The sequence below is a fragment of the Sus scrofa genome, chromosome 4 (genome assembly GCF_000003025.6).
Source record: "Sus scrofa isolate TJ Tabasco breed Duroc chromosome 4, Sscrofa11.1, whole genome shotgun sequence".
NCBI classification, from domain to species: Eukaryota; Metazoa; Chordata; class Mammalia; order Artiodactyla; family Suidae; genus Sus; species Sus scrofa.
Genome location: NC_010446.5, coordinates 62,068,221 through 62,084,980, shown reverse-complemented (window position 1 = coordinate 62,084,980; position 16,760 = coordinate 62,068,221). Strand labels below are relative to the sequence as shown.

Sequence of the window (16,760 nt, the reverse complement as noted above, 5' to 3'; positions counted from 1 at the left end):
ATTCAAACTTGACTTAAAACGTAACAAAAGTCGTAACAAAAGAACAAATTGCAAACAATGTTTATGGATTTTTCCAAACATAAAAAAAAAAAAAAAAAAAAAAAAAAAAAAAAAAAAAAAAAAAAAAAAAAAAAAAAAAAAAAAAAAAAAAAAAAAAAAAAAAAAAAAATGTTTATGGATTTTCCAAACATAAATAAATGAAATAGTGTTTAGCAGTAGGGCTCATGCTGATGGCTAGCAGGAAGTAACAGAGTGTAATCTACTTGGAAAAAATCATTAATGTACAAATAACAAGCCCAAATTATGGACTGCAGCAGTTTAATCATCACTGCCATTTTCCTTACTTCCAAAATAAAGCCTTGATTAAACCATTCATACCCTATATTACTCATACCTTGACTTCAGAGATTGAGGAACTATATACAACAAATGAATTTATTTTCACCATAGGGATAACATATTGTACCTCTCTGCCAATGTTACTTGAAAACTGTCCATGTCAAAACAATTTGACAGCAGATATAAACAATTCAATAAATACGCAATGATCTTTCATTACAGTCCTTTAAAGACGCATGTTAATTCATGCTGTTAACCTTAGGTTCACAGTGCATAGAAACCAAATATAAACAGTTGGGGTGACTTTCAAGGTAATGTTGGATCCCTCACTTTATTTATAATCCCATTCTAACCAATAAGTTCATTTCATAGGCCCTATCATGCATTAATCACTGGGTGGCAGGAGTTAATGAAAATTTTTCCTGTTACAACGTCCATTGCCGGCAATGAACGTCCCCAAACCGCCAAAGAAGTCAATGTTATTGCACAATACATGAGGACCTGGAACTTTTCCAAAAGCTTAAAAAAATAAAAATAAAAAATGGAATTATATTTGACATTTCCTGACACCTGCATTAATACTGTATGACTAATAAAGCATGTCAGTTGCCTGGACTGAACCAGCGATCAACATGCGCCCAGAATGCACACGAGTAAAAATGCAGTAAAAGGAAGTAGTCTTCATTGCCTATAGGTCACTTCCAGTCAAAGGTTAAAGTTCAAAGACTGAATGATCAAAGTGCTCTTTTTCTCAGTAGGACTATCTTCTGCTAGGAGGATGATAACAGTGGCATCAACAAGTATCATCTTTAAGAAAAGGAGAAAAAAGATAATTAAAAAAGTTAAGCATGCATAAGTAAAATCTACAAGTTAGTCTAATACAGAAATAATTTCAAGTAGCAAGAAGAACATGGTTTACATTTCTGACTTGTCTCCCCTGATCCCTGCAAATAAAAAGACCAATTTGTGTTCAAGTATATAGTGAAAGATACATCAAGTTCTATTCTTTTAAGGATTTGTAGTTCACACAAATCTTAAAATGATATTATTATTAGTATGTTAGGTCTGTTTAAAATAATAAATTGATACATGTTAGCACATATTCAGGATTTATCAGTCATAAGAGAATTCTTCAGTGGGTAACAATTTAAAAATATAATGAGACAGAAAGTAAACTCCTGACCAACACTGTCATGCTACTTAATACAACTCATGTTTAAGTCTTTGAAGGAAGTAACTTCACAAATGAGGTACAATCTCTAAATCAATAGTAATTTGATTGTCACTAATCAAATTATTAATTAGTTCTTCAAAAATAAGTTCTCAGCAAGTACACCTACATAACAAAGGAGGTCATTAAAAACAATTCCACAGAATTATTTAATAATGCCTTCTGACAGACTCAATATATATTTACGTAACACATAATTTGAGGGGTTCATGACTTATTTTACAAAATTTACTTTACGAAACATATCTGAAGGATTTTGAGGACTGGTTATTCTGACTAGTGACAAAAAGTTGTGAAAACTCTCAAGGAGAAAATCTGAAAAACTGGCTGAAACGTTTAACACAAACCATCCTATTTGAGGATCAATATGCTAATAAGGGAGTTCCCGTCGTGGAGCAGTGGTTAACGAATCTGACTAGGAACCATAAGGTTGCGGGTTTGGTCCCTGCCCTTGCTCAGTGGGTTAACGATCCGGCGTTGCCGTGAGCTGTGGTGTAGGTCGCAGACGCGGCTCGGATCCCGCGTTGCTGTGGCTCTGGTGTAGGCCGGTGGCTACAGCTCCGATTCAACCCCTAGCCTGGGAACCTCCATATGCCACAGGAGCGGCCCAAGAAATAGCAAAAAAAAAGACCAAAAAAAAAAAAAATGCTAATAAGAATTCCCATTCATAAAGACTAAGAGTTAAAAAGCAGCAAATCTGATTTCCATGCTGAGTAAATTGGCAGAATATTCCATGATCCTATACCCTAAGAATATAAAGGGTGAAACAGATTAAATTTTAAAAATAAACCATACCTAAATCATTAGAATCCCTTAAATAAATAAATAAGAACATTTTTAAGAAAGGAAGGCAAGTAAACAGTTTACAGCCTCTAAGAGTCACATTAAAGTATGTTTCTTAAATGACTGTGAATCTTGGAATAAAGGAGACTATATCTGCCATGGATCAGAATAAGCTTAAGAGTATGAAGAGGTTCTCTGAAACATCACTTCTCCAATAGAGATGACAGTAGGGTCCTTGAAATTAGTTTAAAAACTAATTACATTTAAACCTCGAAAGCTCAGAGATGGCACTAAACTTTACTTACTATGTCAAACTAGTGGGGATAAACTTTAGTACTGTACACATGACAATGATTCAATAAGAAAAGTGTCACATAAAATCCAACTTGAAGATAATGCACCTACATAACTACCAATACGCTTTTGTCTCCAAAAACACATTTCCTTTGATAGGTGGTACCATCAATGTAAATACCCACCTTCAGTCAGATGGTAAAAGAAAGTTAGGACTAACCAACTACCACATGCTTGGAATCCCCTATCTTTGAAGAGATAAACTTATTAAATAAATATATGCTAAAGATGGATTTTAATTCTCTGTGGTAGTTGGACCCACAGGGACTGAAACATCACATATCCATGACGGCTACATGTAATAAAGAATCAATTAGTAATAGTTTAGTATGGAGACAGGTATAAGCCAAACCCATGTCCACCTTTTCCCTAAATAAGAAGGGCATCACTAATAAGCAAAAAGCTCATTTGTTAGTAGAAGGTTTCCTAGCTACACGATGAGGATTACTGGATACCAGGACTGGCTTCCAAAGAAACTGTTAAGAGTAAACCTATCTTGGATCAAGACAAATACAGGTCTATAAGAGGTGGTGGGAGAACAATATATTTAACCACTTGGCTAAAGTATCTGTGGCAAGATGATGACCTGAAAAAAAAAAACAACACAATAACCACCTATTTTTTTTCTGGAACTGCAGAAGCCCCTACTAAAATTATACTCTCAAATATAATATAGAAATTACCAGTTCCAAAGAGTGACACCTACCACTGCTAATTTCACTGGGCTTCTGGGAAGTGTACATAAGCAAGAACTATACTAAAAGAAGAAGGTCATTTAATTTCCCCCAAAGTATTAAAAATCATCACATTATACTGATAAGTATATCCCAGCATATTCCCAGAGACACAAGACTAGAAAAAACAGAACAGAGTCAGAGGTCAATAGATGTGAAAGTCAGATGCTACCTCTAAGAAAATAAATCTTTACAGTTAGGTTTGTGTTTCAACAGTGTAATGAGAGAATTAAGTTTTCCTTTGATAAACTGATTCAAGAAAGATTACACAGTAGAGAAGAGTACAGCTATTCTGCAGGAAACAAAGGGCAAAGTGAAAATATGGACTCAGTAACTTAGAAAGTGGTTTTGTAACCCTAAAAGGTAGTACAAATCAAAAGGTGGGTAAACCTATGGACAACTAGTAGGCAGGGAGAAAAGAAGTTTGTTCACACTGGTCTGACACAATTTTGTGTTCCAGGTCCCTTTACAATCCTACAGGAAATGTTCCAGCTAAAGGGAACCAGAATGTAGCCCATAGTTTTATAAAAAAAGATATTCCCCTACTTATCCCAAGATTACAATTTCATCAGTTTAGATATTAGGACATAATATCTAAACATTATGCCAATTTAGTTCCTGTAAGTCTAGTTTTCTGGAGCCAATACTCAATAGTTGTCCCAAACTATAATGTTCAATTCTCTGTCACCTTAAGGAAAGTGCTTCAGGAACTACAAATCTGTGCTCCCATGTGTGAAAAGCACTCATTTATGGAACTAAGTTGAATACGTTTAATACTGATCCTAGGAAATGGATATTATTAATGGACTGGCTATCTCACTGAAATATTTTTATGATATTTATACAAATAGAATTTTTATCTTTTTTAAGAACAATTATGTCTGCTTTATGATACAGAACTTTGAGGTTCATTTATTTAGTGCATAAATAAATGAGGTTCCTTTATTTATGCACTAAACTGGATACCAATCTGTTTTCTAAGGAAGACTGTAGACCTGAATCAGAGGTAAGTTCCCTTTCCTATGCTCAGATGAGTTGTCTTATTCAAATACCTATTTTGGTTAGGGCACTTTATTTTTTTAACCCTATACTCAGCTCAACTGACTTTTCAAAGCAAATGGATCTCCACCTTAACTGGCAACACAGAATATTTGCACTCCAATGCAGATAGGACCTTAATTCCCAAGTGAACAGAAACTGTAAGAGTTCTGGAAAGTAGAGCTTCCAGTAATTAACAATAAGGAATATGTATTCACATACTTTTTAAAAAATTGAAGCATAGATGACTTACAATGTTGTGCCAATTTCTGCTGTAATCAATGACTTTTTACTCTGTAATAAGTTACTGTGTGCTAGAAAAGAACCTTCAGAGAAATGCAATAAATGGTGAGATGTATTTATAAAAAGACAGTGGGGTAACAGCGACTGGCCTAATTTTCAAAGTATGCCAGCAATGTGGAAAATCACAAATCTAAACTCGAGAGAGGCTTTTTTCCAAGAACCCAACACTGGTATCTGACTCAAATGTGGTGTGTGAGCTAAGTTTTCCTCTTATAAAATCTCTAGGAGATCGACTCAATTTCAGATTTGTTATTTTCCATTAATAATGCCTTCATCCTACATTCTGGAAGCCGCCTCTGAAGTACACAAGTATCAGCAATCTGAGCTAGAACCTCACTTGGCTCTTTGATTACAACCAACCAAAATGCTGACCCATGCTGACCCAAGTAGGTTGGTTAGCACCATGTAGAAAGGCTGTGGAGCTTGACACCTGAGGCCTATGATTCTGCTTGGTTTCCAGAAATTAAATATTAAGTGTTTCAGTGAGTTCTTCCAACTCCCAGCAAGTCTTTGCTCTCTGATCTTTCTGTTTAGTTTTGCCGGTCACATCAGGACATTGATCTGACCTTGTAACCCTTCAGAATTAGATGATGGGAAGAAATAACAAGAGTCCATATTTCCTGATAACTGGCATTATAAGGAGAACATAATCAATGAAGATCTTTTGGAACTAAAGTGGCTAAGCAAAAAAATATAAACTGAAATTTCAAGAGTTCCAAAACAAAGCTGAGGTGATTCTGCTCTTTGAGTGAGTACAATTACCTTTTTGATTAAGATTTTCCAAATTCAACTATAGTGACAAGGTGGGCTATTTTTCATATTGCTTGCAACTGTTATTGTGAAATGTATAAAGGAGAATATACAGTACATGGCTGAAATGCTTCATCTTTGTAAAGGTAAAATTCAGGAAGAGTCCCTGTACCCAGCCACCCGGATGACAGAGCAGGTGTTCAATCATCTCAAAGTTTAATGTTACCCTTCCTTGATTTCGTAGGACGCTTACTCATGGAGCAAAATTGTCCATTTAAGGGAGAGTGTGGGAAAGGAATGATTCAGGCACGCACGGTTCAAGCAGGAGCAGAAAACATATTAAGAACGATCACTGTAAATCAATGAACTGAGGATGTTTTATACCTGGGACAGGACACTAAGCAAGGATAGACATGATTTAGTTGAATTAGAATCAGGTGCCTTGTAAAAATGGCTAATTTGTATGGAGGGGTACTTTTAATCTGTTTATTGGACATGGAATTCCTATGCAAACCCTGTACTACTTTACATTAAAAGGTTAATATAATTTTTTTTTTTTGTCTTTTTAGGGTGTACCTATGGCATATGGAGGTTCCCAGGCTAGGGGTCTAACTGGAGCTACAGCTGCCAGCCTACACCACAGCCACAGAAATGCCAGATCCGAGCCACATCTGTGACCTACACCACAGTTCATGGCAACGCTGGATCCTTAACCCACTGATTGAGGCCAGGGATCGAACCTGCAACCTCATGGTTCCTAGTCAGATTCGTTTCTGCTGTGCCACAATGGGAACTCCCAGATTAATTTAATTTGAAAAGCCTCTTTTCTTACTACTTCTTGGCTAGCTTGGAGATGACCCAAACTCAAACTTTAAAAATTATTAACTATGAAAAATGACGTCTATCTACTCTATTCTAAAGAATTTTTATATATTTCTAGTTTTACTATGCAACTTTTCCTCATTCTCATTCAAAAGCAGGTAATTAGGAATTCTGGAAGTATTCTTAAGTAAAGGACTTCTCATTAGTTTTTTTAAACAATACAAGGCAGCATCAGAGGGCTTAAAACATGATTATCTTTTTAAAATTTCCCTACTAGGGAATATGGAAGGGAAAAAAACAGATACTAACAATGGGGTGGGACAGAGTGGCAGAGAAGACTGTACTTTCAAAATACACGTATTTTGAAAATTCCATCACTCCAAGACAATTTCTTCCCAAGTTTAACAATAACCTTAAAGTGGTTTTAAAGCACTGTGGGCAAGACAGTGGGGGAATTTATTATTAGCGAAGTTGGGTCTGAAAGAGAATGAACCACTGTCTTGAGAATTTTGACATTTTAAAGCATGTTTGATTTAATTGTGTTTGTCAACATTTCTTACTGACTAACCTTAATTTTTGATGAATTTGAGAACTTGATAAGGTAAAGGGGACTGTGACAGTCAAGAAATGATTTTGGGGTTGGTTTGGGTTTTTTTTTTTTTTTTTTTTTGGCTTTTTGGCTTTTTAGGCTTCATCCATGGCATATACAGAGGTTCCCAGACTAGAAGTCGAATCAGTGCTATAGCCGCTGGCCTACACCACAGCAACACCAGGTCTGAGCCGCATCTGCAACCTACACCACAGCTCACGGCAATGCTGGATCCTTAACCCGCTGAGCGAGGCCAGGGATTGAACCTGTGTCCTCATGGATACTAGCCAGATTTGTTTCCACTGAACCATGATGGGAACTCCAAGAAATGATTTTTTATTTTTGAAAAGGTTCTTTGTAAAGACACAGAGGGAACAGACAGCTTAAGTGTCTGCAGTGCTGGAGGAGGAGAGTAAAGGGTAGAATAAAGCAGTGTTTTTGTATTTGCTGGTGGTAACAGTGTCCTCCTTTAAGGAAGCAAAAGTCAAGAGGCGAGAAAAGGAGGAGAAGTCAGCAGTGTAAACTGAAGGGCCATTTAATTAATGTGGGGTCTTCTTTAGTTTTAGTGGACCTTCAGCATCCAGAAAGAAATCCCACTGGAAACTTGTCCTTATAAAAGGATCTAAGAATCCATGAAACAAGAGTTATCAAGTGACCGGCTGCCTCAGAATTATTTGGGGATATCTTAAAAAGTAAAACCAGCATTCTGGCACAATAACAACGTTTACATTAGATGCCTTAAAAGAGGAAGCAATCAACGAGGCGTTGGTGAGGAGAGCTTCCAAGAAGAGTGGAAGGACTAATTCCAGGCAAATGGCACAAGTGGAAACAACAGAGGACGAGGAATGGAGAGGATGTCATAATTAATGGTTCACGGAATAGTTCAGGCATAAAACATTTTTTGTATCACAGATGATTTTCTTAGGATAGATTCTCAGATGTTTAGCAACTAAGACAAGAGGTTTGATGTTGAACTTTAAGCTTGTTAACTATTGCTGAACTGCTGCTTCCTTAAAGGACGACACTGCAGTACCAGCAAATATGAAAACAGTTGTATTCTACCCTTTACTCTCCTCCTCCAGCACTGCACTCATTTCATAAAACTCTTGTCAATTCAATATAGTTTCCGAATATTAAATTTGTAATTATTTTACCGTGAACTTTTTTGCCCATGCTTGTAATTAATTCATTCTTAAGCAATTATTAGAAATGGCCTTTATTTTCAATAAGTTATGTTTTTCAACTTTTCTTTTTAAACTTTATATTGACCGTGTTTTGAGGTTCTTCCATGCTTTTACCAAAGGTTTAAATCCTCATATAACTAAATGTTTAATCTGTGATTCTTTTTAAGTTCAGAAATGCTTCCTCCAGAGTTGATACCCAACTTTTTTTTTTCTTTTCTGGCCGCACCTGCAGCATATGGACGTTCCCGGTGCCAGGGATCAAATCAGAGCTGCAGCTGCAAGCTATGCCACAGCTGTAGCAATGCCGGATCCTTAATCCTTTGCACAAAGCCAAGGATTGAACCCATGCTGTCAAAGAGACAATGCTGGATCCTTAACCCACTGTGCCACAGTGGGAACTACCAATACCCAACTTTTAAAAAATTCTTTTTCTGTAGATTTTTTGAAATGCTTAATTCAATCCAAAGAAAGTATTTTCCACATGAAGGAAAAAGGTAAATTTTTCTTTCTCAAAATGGTTGCCAATTTTCTTTTTTTGTCTTTTTGAAGGCCACATCCATGGCATATGGAGGTTCCCAGGCTAGGGGTTTAATTGGAGCTGCAGCTGCCAGCCTACGCCACAGCCACGCAAGATCTGAGCCACATATGCAACCTACACCACAGCTCATGACAACACCAGATCCTTAACCCACAGGGATCGAACGCGAAACCTCACGGTTCCTAGTTGGATTCGTTTCCGCTGCGCCACAACGGGAACTCCTCTTTTTCCTTTATCTTTTTCTGAATTCTCACATTTACTTCTTAAAAAAAAAAAAAAAAATTCTTTTATATTATTTTCCCTCATGGTCTATCCCAGGAGATTGGCTATAGTTCCCTGTGCTATACAGTAGGACTTATTGTTTATCCATCCTAAACATAATAGTTTGCACCTACTAACCCCAAACTCCCAGTCCATCCCACTCTCTCCCCCTCCCCCTTGGCAGCCACAAGTCTCTTCTCTATGTCTGTGAGTCTATTTCTGTTTCATAGGTGGGTTCATTTGTGCCATATTTTAGATACAACATATAAGTGATATCAGAGAGTTCCCGTCGTGGCACAGCAGAAACTAATCCGACTAGGAACCATGAGGTTACAGGTTCAGTCCCTGGCCTCGTTCAGTGGGTTAAGGATCCAGTGTTGCCATGAGCTGTGGTGTAGATCACAGACGTGGCTCAGATTCAGCGTTGCTGTGGCTGTGGCACAGACCGGCAGCTGTAGCTCTGATTTGACCCCTAGCCTGGGAACTTCCGTGTGCCGTGGGTGCAGCCTTAAAAAGCAACAACAACAACAACAAAAAAGTGACATCATATGGTATTTGTCTTTCTCTGACTTATTTCACTCAGTATGATAATCTCTAGGTCCATCCATATTGCTGTAAATGGCATTATTTCTGTTTTGTTTTGGTTTTTTATGGCTGAGTAGTATTTACTGCATACATGTACCACATCTTCTTAATCCATTCATCTGTTGATGGACAATGTAGGTTGTTTCCATGTCTTGGCTATTATGAATAGTGCTGCTATGAACACAGGGGTGAATTTATCTTTTTCAATTATAGTTTTGTCTGGATATATACCAAGGGGTGGGATTGCTAGATCATATGCAGTTTTATTTTTGGTCTTCTGAGAAATTTCCATACTGTTTCCCATAATGGTTGTAGGCTGCCAATTTTTTAATAGTATTACTTAATAATTTTCCTTCTTCTCACAGTGACACCTTATTTATCATATATTCAGATCTTATACAAAAAGGCCTAGAGAGAAGTAACTGTATTTCAGTGACCATTCTTGCATTAGTACCTTTTGGTGTTTGGTAGACTTTTCCTTCATTATCCTTTAATTCGAAATTCAAACTGTTCTTCTCATCTTTTTTCCAAATCTACCAGGCACCCACTCTATCATTCTACTAAATTTTTACTAAATTACATTAAACCTATAATTTGTAAAGGATATACAATTTTATGATACCTTAAAATATTTTAAAAACAATTTCATGGTTTCTCATAAGAGCATCTGTATTTTTGTCACAGCTCTCGAAAGTTTTGTCATTTCTTCTTCTAGGTCATCTGTACTTCTCATTACCCATTATCTGAAATACTTATTTTTCTGTGGTTCTTAGGAATGTCATTCTTCTTTCACTGTGTTTTCTAACGTATATATGCTGGTATGGTGCTCCTGGATTAACTCTAGTCATCTTTTATCTCAAAACTTCAGAGAACTCTTAGAATTAAAGTTTTTAATTGACTCTAACTGAGGTAACAGAAGGTTTCACACTGGATAGAAATGTGAGGAGGAAGGGTCATATTCTCATTCATTAGTTCTGTCAGTTCTAATTTCTTAATAAGATAACACCAAAAGGGAAACAAAGGAAATGTTCTATGTACACAAAAATCACATGGAGCAGTTTTTGTTCACCAGCCTCAAAAAGTGTATTGAAAAATGTAAACTTTTTGTTTTTAATTTCAAATACCTCTTTGGAGAAGCAGTAAGGTCAGTTTAGAAAAGATGCTAGCAGCCTTCAATTACAAAGCTACCATCACCCAACAAAAACAATAGAAATTAATATATTGAGAATAATGTATTCCTAAAACTACAAGCAGTAGAACCTCAACTTTTTTCAGGAACAACTATTACAACAGGAAGAGCTTTCTTTAATCTCTAACATATGATCCCCCACCCTAAGAACAGTACCACAACTGAGTATATAAGGCATCATAGCTTCCATTTCAAATAACAGGTTTCCCAACAGCTGGTTCTAATTTGATCAGAAGACTATTAAGCACTTCTTTTTTTGTAATAAAATGGTAGAGCAGAATGTTAAAGCAATTTTACTTGTGCAGTAGCCATGATTTTGTGTCCCATTAAAAATCTAGTCTAGGGAGTTCCCGTTGTGGTGTAGCGGAAATGAATGCGACTAGTATACATGAGGATGCAGTTCGATCCCTGGCCTCACTCAGTGGGTTAAGGATCTCTGGCATTGCTGTGGCTGTGGTGTAGGCCAGCAGCTGGGACTCCAATTCAACCCCTAGCCTGGGAAATTCCATACGCCACAGGTTCAGCCCTGAAAAGAAAAGAAAAAAAAAAAAAAAAAATCTAGTCTAACTTATCTAATATCTTAAACTATTTTAAAGATTCATCTCCATATTACAAAAATACAGCATCAATTATACATTCCCCCTTTTTCCCGAGCAAGCAGCTAAATAATCTTTCAAACTAAAATACTAAAATGTTATCATTCTTGGAGTTCCCGTCGTGGCGCAGTGGTTAACGAATCCAACTAGGAACCATGAGGTTGCGGGTTCGGTCCCTGCCCTTGCTCAGTGGGTTAACGATCCGGCGTTGCCGTGAGCTGTGGTGTAGGTTGCAGACGCGGCTCGGATCCCGCGTTGCTGTGGCTCTGGCATAGGCCGGTGGCTACAGCTCCGATTCAACCCCTAGCCTGGGAACCTCCATATGCCGCGGGAGCGGCCCAAGAAATAGCAACAACAACAACAAAAGACAAAAAGACAAAAAAAAAAAAAAAAAAAAAAAAAATAAAATGTTATCATTCTAAAATAAAACTGCTTACCATGATACCACCATTTTGTTTTCTTTGGATTCTTGTTACATGTTCGAACATAAAAAGAATTATCTGGTGGTCGTCTCTGAAACCAAAAAGAATTTTAAATAGATAAGAAGTTGTAAAATAGAAAACACAAGGGGGAGATAGTTTTAATAAAAGCTTTAGCAAAACTGTTACAGAATACCTAAGAAACAATATGACATAACTGAAAGAATATATTCCAGGAAATGTACAATCTTGACACTGAAATTGTTGAGAAAAAAAACAAAAACAGGCATGTGCACATGTGGTTTGGGTTAGGTTCCAATGGGATGACTAGAGAATGACTATCGACCCAAAGAGGCGACATTAGGGTGCAAAGAATTTTGGTTTGGGGAGTTCCCTGGTGGTCAAGCAATTAAGGACTCTGTGTTGCCACTGCTTAAAAAAAAAGAAAAAACAAACAAACAAATTTTTGGTTTCACTTACCTCCATAGAAATAATTTAATAATTACTTTCGTGAGCTAGTCAAAACAGAAAGTCTACCTATGTTTATCTAAGCAACTCTAGCAACTGATAAACCTTCATGAAAGATTAACTGTTTTCCTATAAAACAGTATCATCCAGGAGCAATCAAAGAATTCAGTTTCCAAAAAAGTACGTAGGAGGGAAGGGGGGGGTAAAGATATGCTGGCATTTCCGCTGTACAAATGCCCCACCTAACACAATATTAGAAGCATATGGCAGCTCTGTAAGGGAGTTACATCAGAAATAGTAATGCCTACAACACTGAAGACAGGTTATGGAAGAGAATTTTCTTGAAAACTGATGGATATTGATCAGGCACAAGATATATGTGCCCCTCCACAAAAATGTGGGAACACATCAAATTTATATTGAAGCCACAAGGGCAGGTTAGTAGACAATATGATTGGTCCAACCAAAAAGCAATGGTGAACAGAACCTCCTAAGTAGCAGGAAGGAAAATGGGCAGTCTATTTGGCACTTCTAAAACTCGTATCATGATGATGACCTAACCCTTATGAGCAATTCAACAAAAGGGAAGAGTAGAGCATAAGACATTAAATTATCCCAAGATTACCCTGTTGAGAAAATTAAGAGAAAATTCCTAAAAAATTATCATGAAATTAGATGCCTACTTCAAAGAACAGATGATGTGCTGTTGTCCTGCAAAATCGTAAGTTGTCTTCATGTGGAATAAACTGCTATTACTGTAACAAATAATTTCAAAATCTCATTTTATCTTTTTATTAGATCCCAATCTTAAAAAAAAAAAAAAAGGCGGAAAGAAAAAAAAATTCTATTTGCTTACATCAACAATCTAAGCAAATTGGTAAGTGATCAAGGAGATACAGTTCTTAAAAAAATAGCTATACAAAAAGACAGATTATCCAATTGTTTTAGGAATGGAATACAAGACAGAAAATCTGGACTATCTACATTACAAGGGCACCAAGAATAAAGGCTACGTTACTGAAAGGCCCTTGGTCGCAATATCAAAAATTATCTTTAATCTACTACCATAATGAATTTAAATGTTTTCAGCCTAGGGACCCATTCTTAGCAGAAGAAAAGTGGAATGAAAGAATTATGACTAAATAATGTCTATAGTAAAATTAAAATTTGTATTCAGGAGTTCCCGTCGTGGTGCAGTGGTTAACGAATCCGACTAGGAACCATGAGGTTGCGGGTTCAGTCCCTGCCCTTGCTCAGTGGGTTAACGATCCAGCGTTGCCGTGAGCTGTGGTGTAGGTTGCAGGCGCGGTGGCTTGGATCCAGCGTTGCTGTGGCTCTGGCGTAGGCCGGTGGCTACAGCTCTGATTAGACCCCTAGCCTGGGAACCTCCATATGCTGCCGCGGGAGCGGCCCAAGAAATGGCAAAAAGACAAAAAAAAAAAAAAAAATTTGTATTCAGAGAGTTGAATATTAAAGTGAAACTCATAGAACCATGTCTACCACGGAATAAAATTCACTTGTTTTAATAGAAGAGCTTTCAGTGAATATTTAAAAGACTTTTTGGAGTTCCCATCGTGACTCAGTGGTTAACAAATCCAACTAGGAACCATGAGGCTATGGATTCGATCCCTGGCCTTGCTTAGTGGGTTAAGGATCCAGTGTTGCCGTGAGCTGTGGTGTAGGTCAAAGACGTGGCTCGGATCCCGCATTGCTGTGGCTCTGGCATAGGCCGGTGGCTACAGCTCCGATTAGACCCCTAGCCTGGGAACTTCCATATGCCGCAGGTGCGGCCCTAGAAAAATACAAAAACAAAAAACAAAACAAAACAAAGACTTTTTAACACTTATTTGGGGAGATCCCCTATGGCTTAGTGGATTAAGAATTGGGTGCTGTCACTGCATCGGCTTAGGTCTGCTGCTGTGGCATGGGTTGATATCTGACCCAGAAATTTCCACGTGCAGTAGGCCTGGCAAATCAATCAATCGATCGATCTTATTTGGAGCTAGATTCCCCTCAATGGCAAAGTAAGTTTCTCCTTCATCTAAGTAACCCGGTACCTAGCACAGCAACAACAGCACACAATAGGTACCTTAATATTGTCTGAATTTTCATCTTTCACAAAACTAGTGCTGCCAGAATTGTGAATTCCAGATTATCATTTTGGTTGAATAAGATGTAATTTATAGTTTATATTATGTAATAGAGTTTATCAATAATTTAAGTGGAATGATTAGTCTTATACTAACTTTGCAAGAAACACTCTTAAGCAGACAACTAGAATGTGAGGGGAAAGATGATGGCTAGAAAAAGATGGAGAAAAAAAAGAAAAGGATGAAGGAGTAAGAGAACATAACCATTTTCTAGTTTTTAATAGTAAATCATTACATTTAAATGTAAACGGGGGGACAGGGAAAAAAATAAATGTAAACAAAGCTAATAATCAGAAGGCACACAAAAGAGCTATGTGCAGACACCACTGCTGTTCAGCTTAATTAACATCTCCTATTAAATCTTTTAGTTACTGCCTTGCCTTTCCATTGCTGTTAAAAATAAGAGGTACACAGAAGGAGTTCCCGTTGCGGTGCAACATGATCCGTGGCATCTTTGCAGTGCTCAGACACAGGTTCAATCCCTGGCCCGGCATAGTGAATTAAAGGACTGGCAGCTGTGGTGTAGGTTTCAAATGCGGCTTAGATCTGATTCCTGGCCAGGGAACTCCGTGTGTTTCCAGTAGACCAAAAAAAAAAAAAAAAAAAAAAAAAAGATCAACACGGAAGCCCTTGTAAATCGCTCTGCTCCACACTTAGAAGGGTAAAACCTATACGTGTGTTGGTGGTGGAGGTGGGGAGAGGAGAAAATATGGAAGCAATAAATGAGGAAGACTTGTTTCCAAGCCTTTGAGGTTAACAAGTGCTCAAGTGCAGACCTAAATGCAGCTTAGAAAAGCTAACAGCAATGAGGAAACTCAAGTTAAAAGGTGATACTAACATTAGATAATATGTATCCTACTTCATCTATTCTTTTCTTTATATTCCTAAATGGGAATACTTATCTTTCAGCTAACGATGGTATGTCATAATTTAACTGCCAGAAATTTCTTTCTTCCTCTTGTGGTACATAAAATTGCATATTAAGGGCTCTTACAATAGAATTTAAAATATATGTATAATTTAACCCATTATTTCCCATTCTTAATTGAATTAAAAAAATGTTTTTAAAACTACCAAGAAACCACTTGTAGAACTAACAATCTAAGAAACTCACTTTGCAAACAGTGGCTTAGATAGAGTGTTTCAAAATCTAGACAACCTACCATTTAAAAACAAAGTACTGAGGAGTTCCCATTGTGGCTCAGCAGTCACAAACCCAATGAGTATTTATGAGGACTTGGGTTTGATCCCTGGCCTCGCTCAGTGGGTTAAGGATCTGGTATTGCCATGAGCTGTGGTGTAGGTCTCAGATGCGGCTCAGATCCCAGTGTTGCTGTGGCTGTGGCACAGGCTGGCAGCTGTACCTCAGATTCTACCCCTAGCCTAGAAACTTCCATATACTAGGTGTGGCCCTAAAAACCAAAAAAAAAAAAAAAAAAAAAGAGAGAGAGAGAAGTACTGAAACTGGTTTTCTGGAAATCTTTTTCTGGAAATCTGGTTATCTGTAAACCTTTTGTTCCTACTACCTTCCTTCTGTTGCAAAAACTCATGTGTCTTAGCTTCCCCTCCCCGCCTCCCCAGAGTGGTTTCTCAGGGCTACCTGAGATGCTGTCTCCCGGGCTTACGTCCTAATTTCACCCCAAATAAAACTTAACTCTCAAAAAAATAAACAAAAATAAAAATAAAAAAGGAGGAGTACCCATCATGGCTCAGCGGAAACAAATCTGACTAGCATCCATGAGGATGCAGGTTTGATCTCTGGCCTTGCTCAGTGGGTAAAGGATCCAGTGTTGCTGTGAGCTTCGATGTAGGTCACAGACACGGCTCAGACCTGGTGTTGCTGTGGCTGTGGTGTATGCCAGCGGCTACAGCTCCAATTTGACCCCAAGCCTGGGATCTTTTCGTGTGCTACAGGTGAGGCCCCAAAATTATAAAAAAAAAAAAAAAGACAAAAAAATAAATAAAAATGAAGTACTGGTGTTCCCATTGTGGCTCGTCGACAACAAACTCAACTAGTATCCATGAGGATGCAGGTTCACTCCCTGGTCTTGCTCAGGGGGTTAAGGATCTGGCATTGCTGTGAGCTGTGGTGTAGGTCGCAGATGTGGCTAAGATCTGGCATTGCTATAGCTGTGGCACAGGCCAGTAGCTGCAGCTCTGATTCGACCCCTAGCCTGAGAACTTCCATATACCATGGATGTGGCCCTAAAAAGAGCAAAAAAAAAGTTCTATCCTAAATGTTCTTAACATTTTAATTTAATTAAAATCACAGTTCAATTTGGAGAATACAGGGGAAAAAAAGCTGCTAAAATAAATGAATAACCCCACGGCTCCCTAATCTGTAAGGTATATTTATTTCTCCTTTAAACAGAATACCAAAGTAAACTCCCATGGAGAAGAGAGGCTTTAAAATGTAGAAATTCATGA

General features: G+C 37.6%; 1 protein-coding gene across 1 annotated transcript in view; it reads right to left on the bottom strand.

The window, feature by feature from the left end:
- UBE2W (ubiquitin conjugating enzyme E2 W) overlaps positions 302–16,760 on the bottom strand; it is a gene marked incomplete at its 5' end in the record, with an annotated part of 38,112 nt that continues 21,653 nt past the window's right edge. The window contains 2 exon segments of the mRNA NM_001243317.1: positions 302–1,146; positions 11,734–11,809. Of these exon segments, the coding sequence (NP_001230246.1) occupies positions 1,133–1,146; positions 11,734–11,809 (90 nt within the window).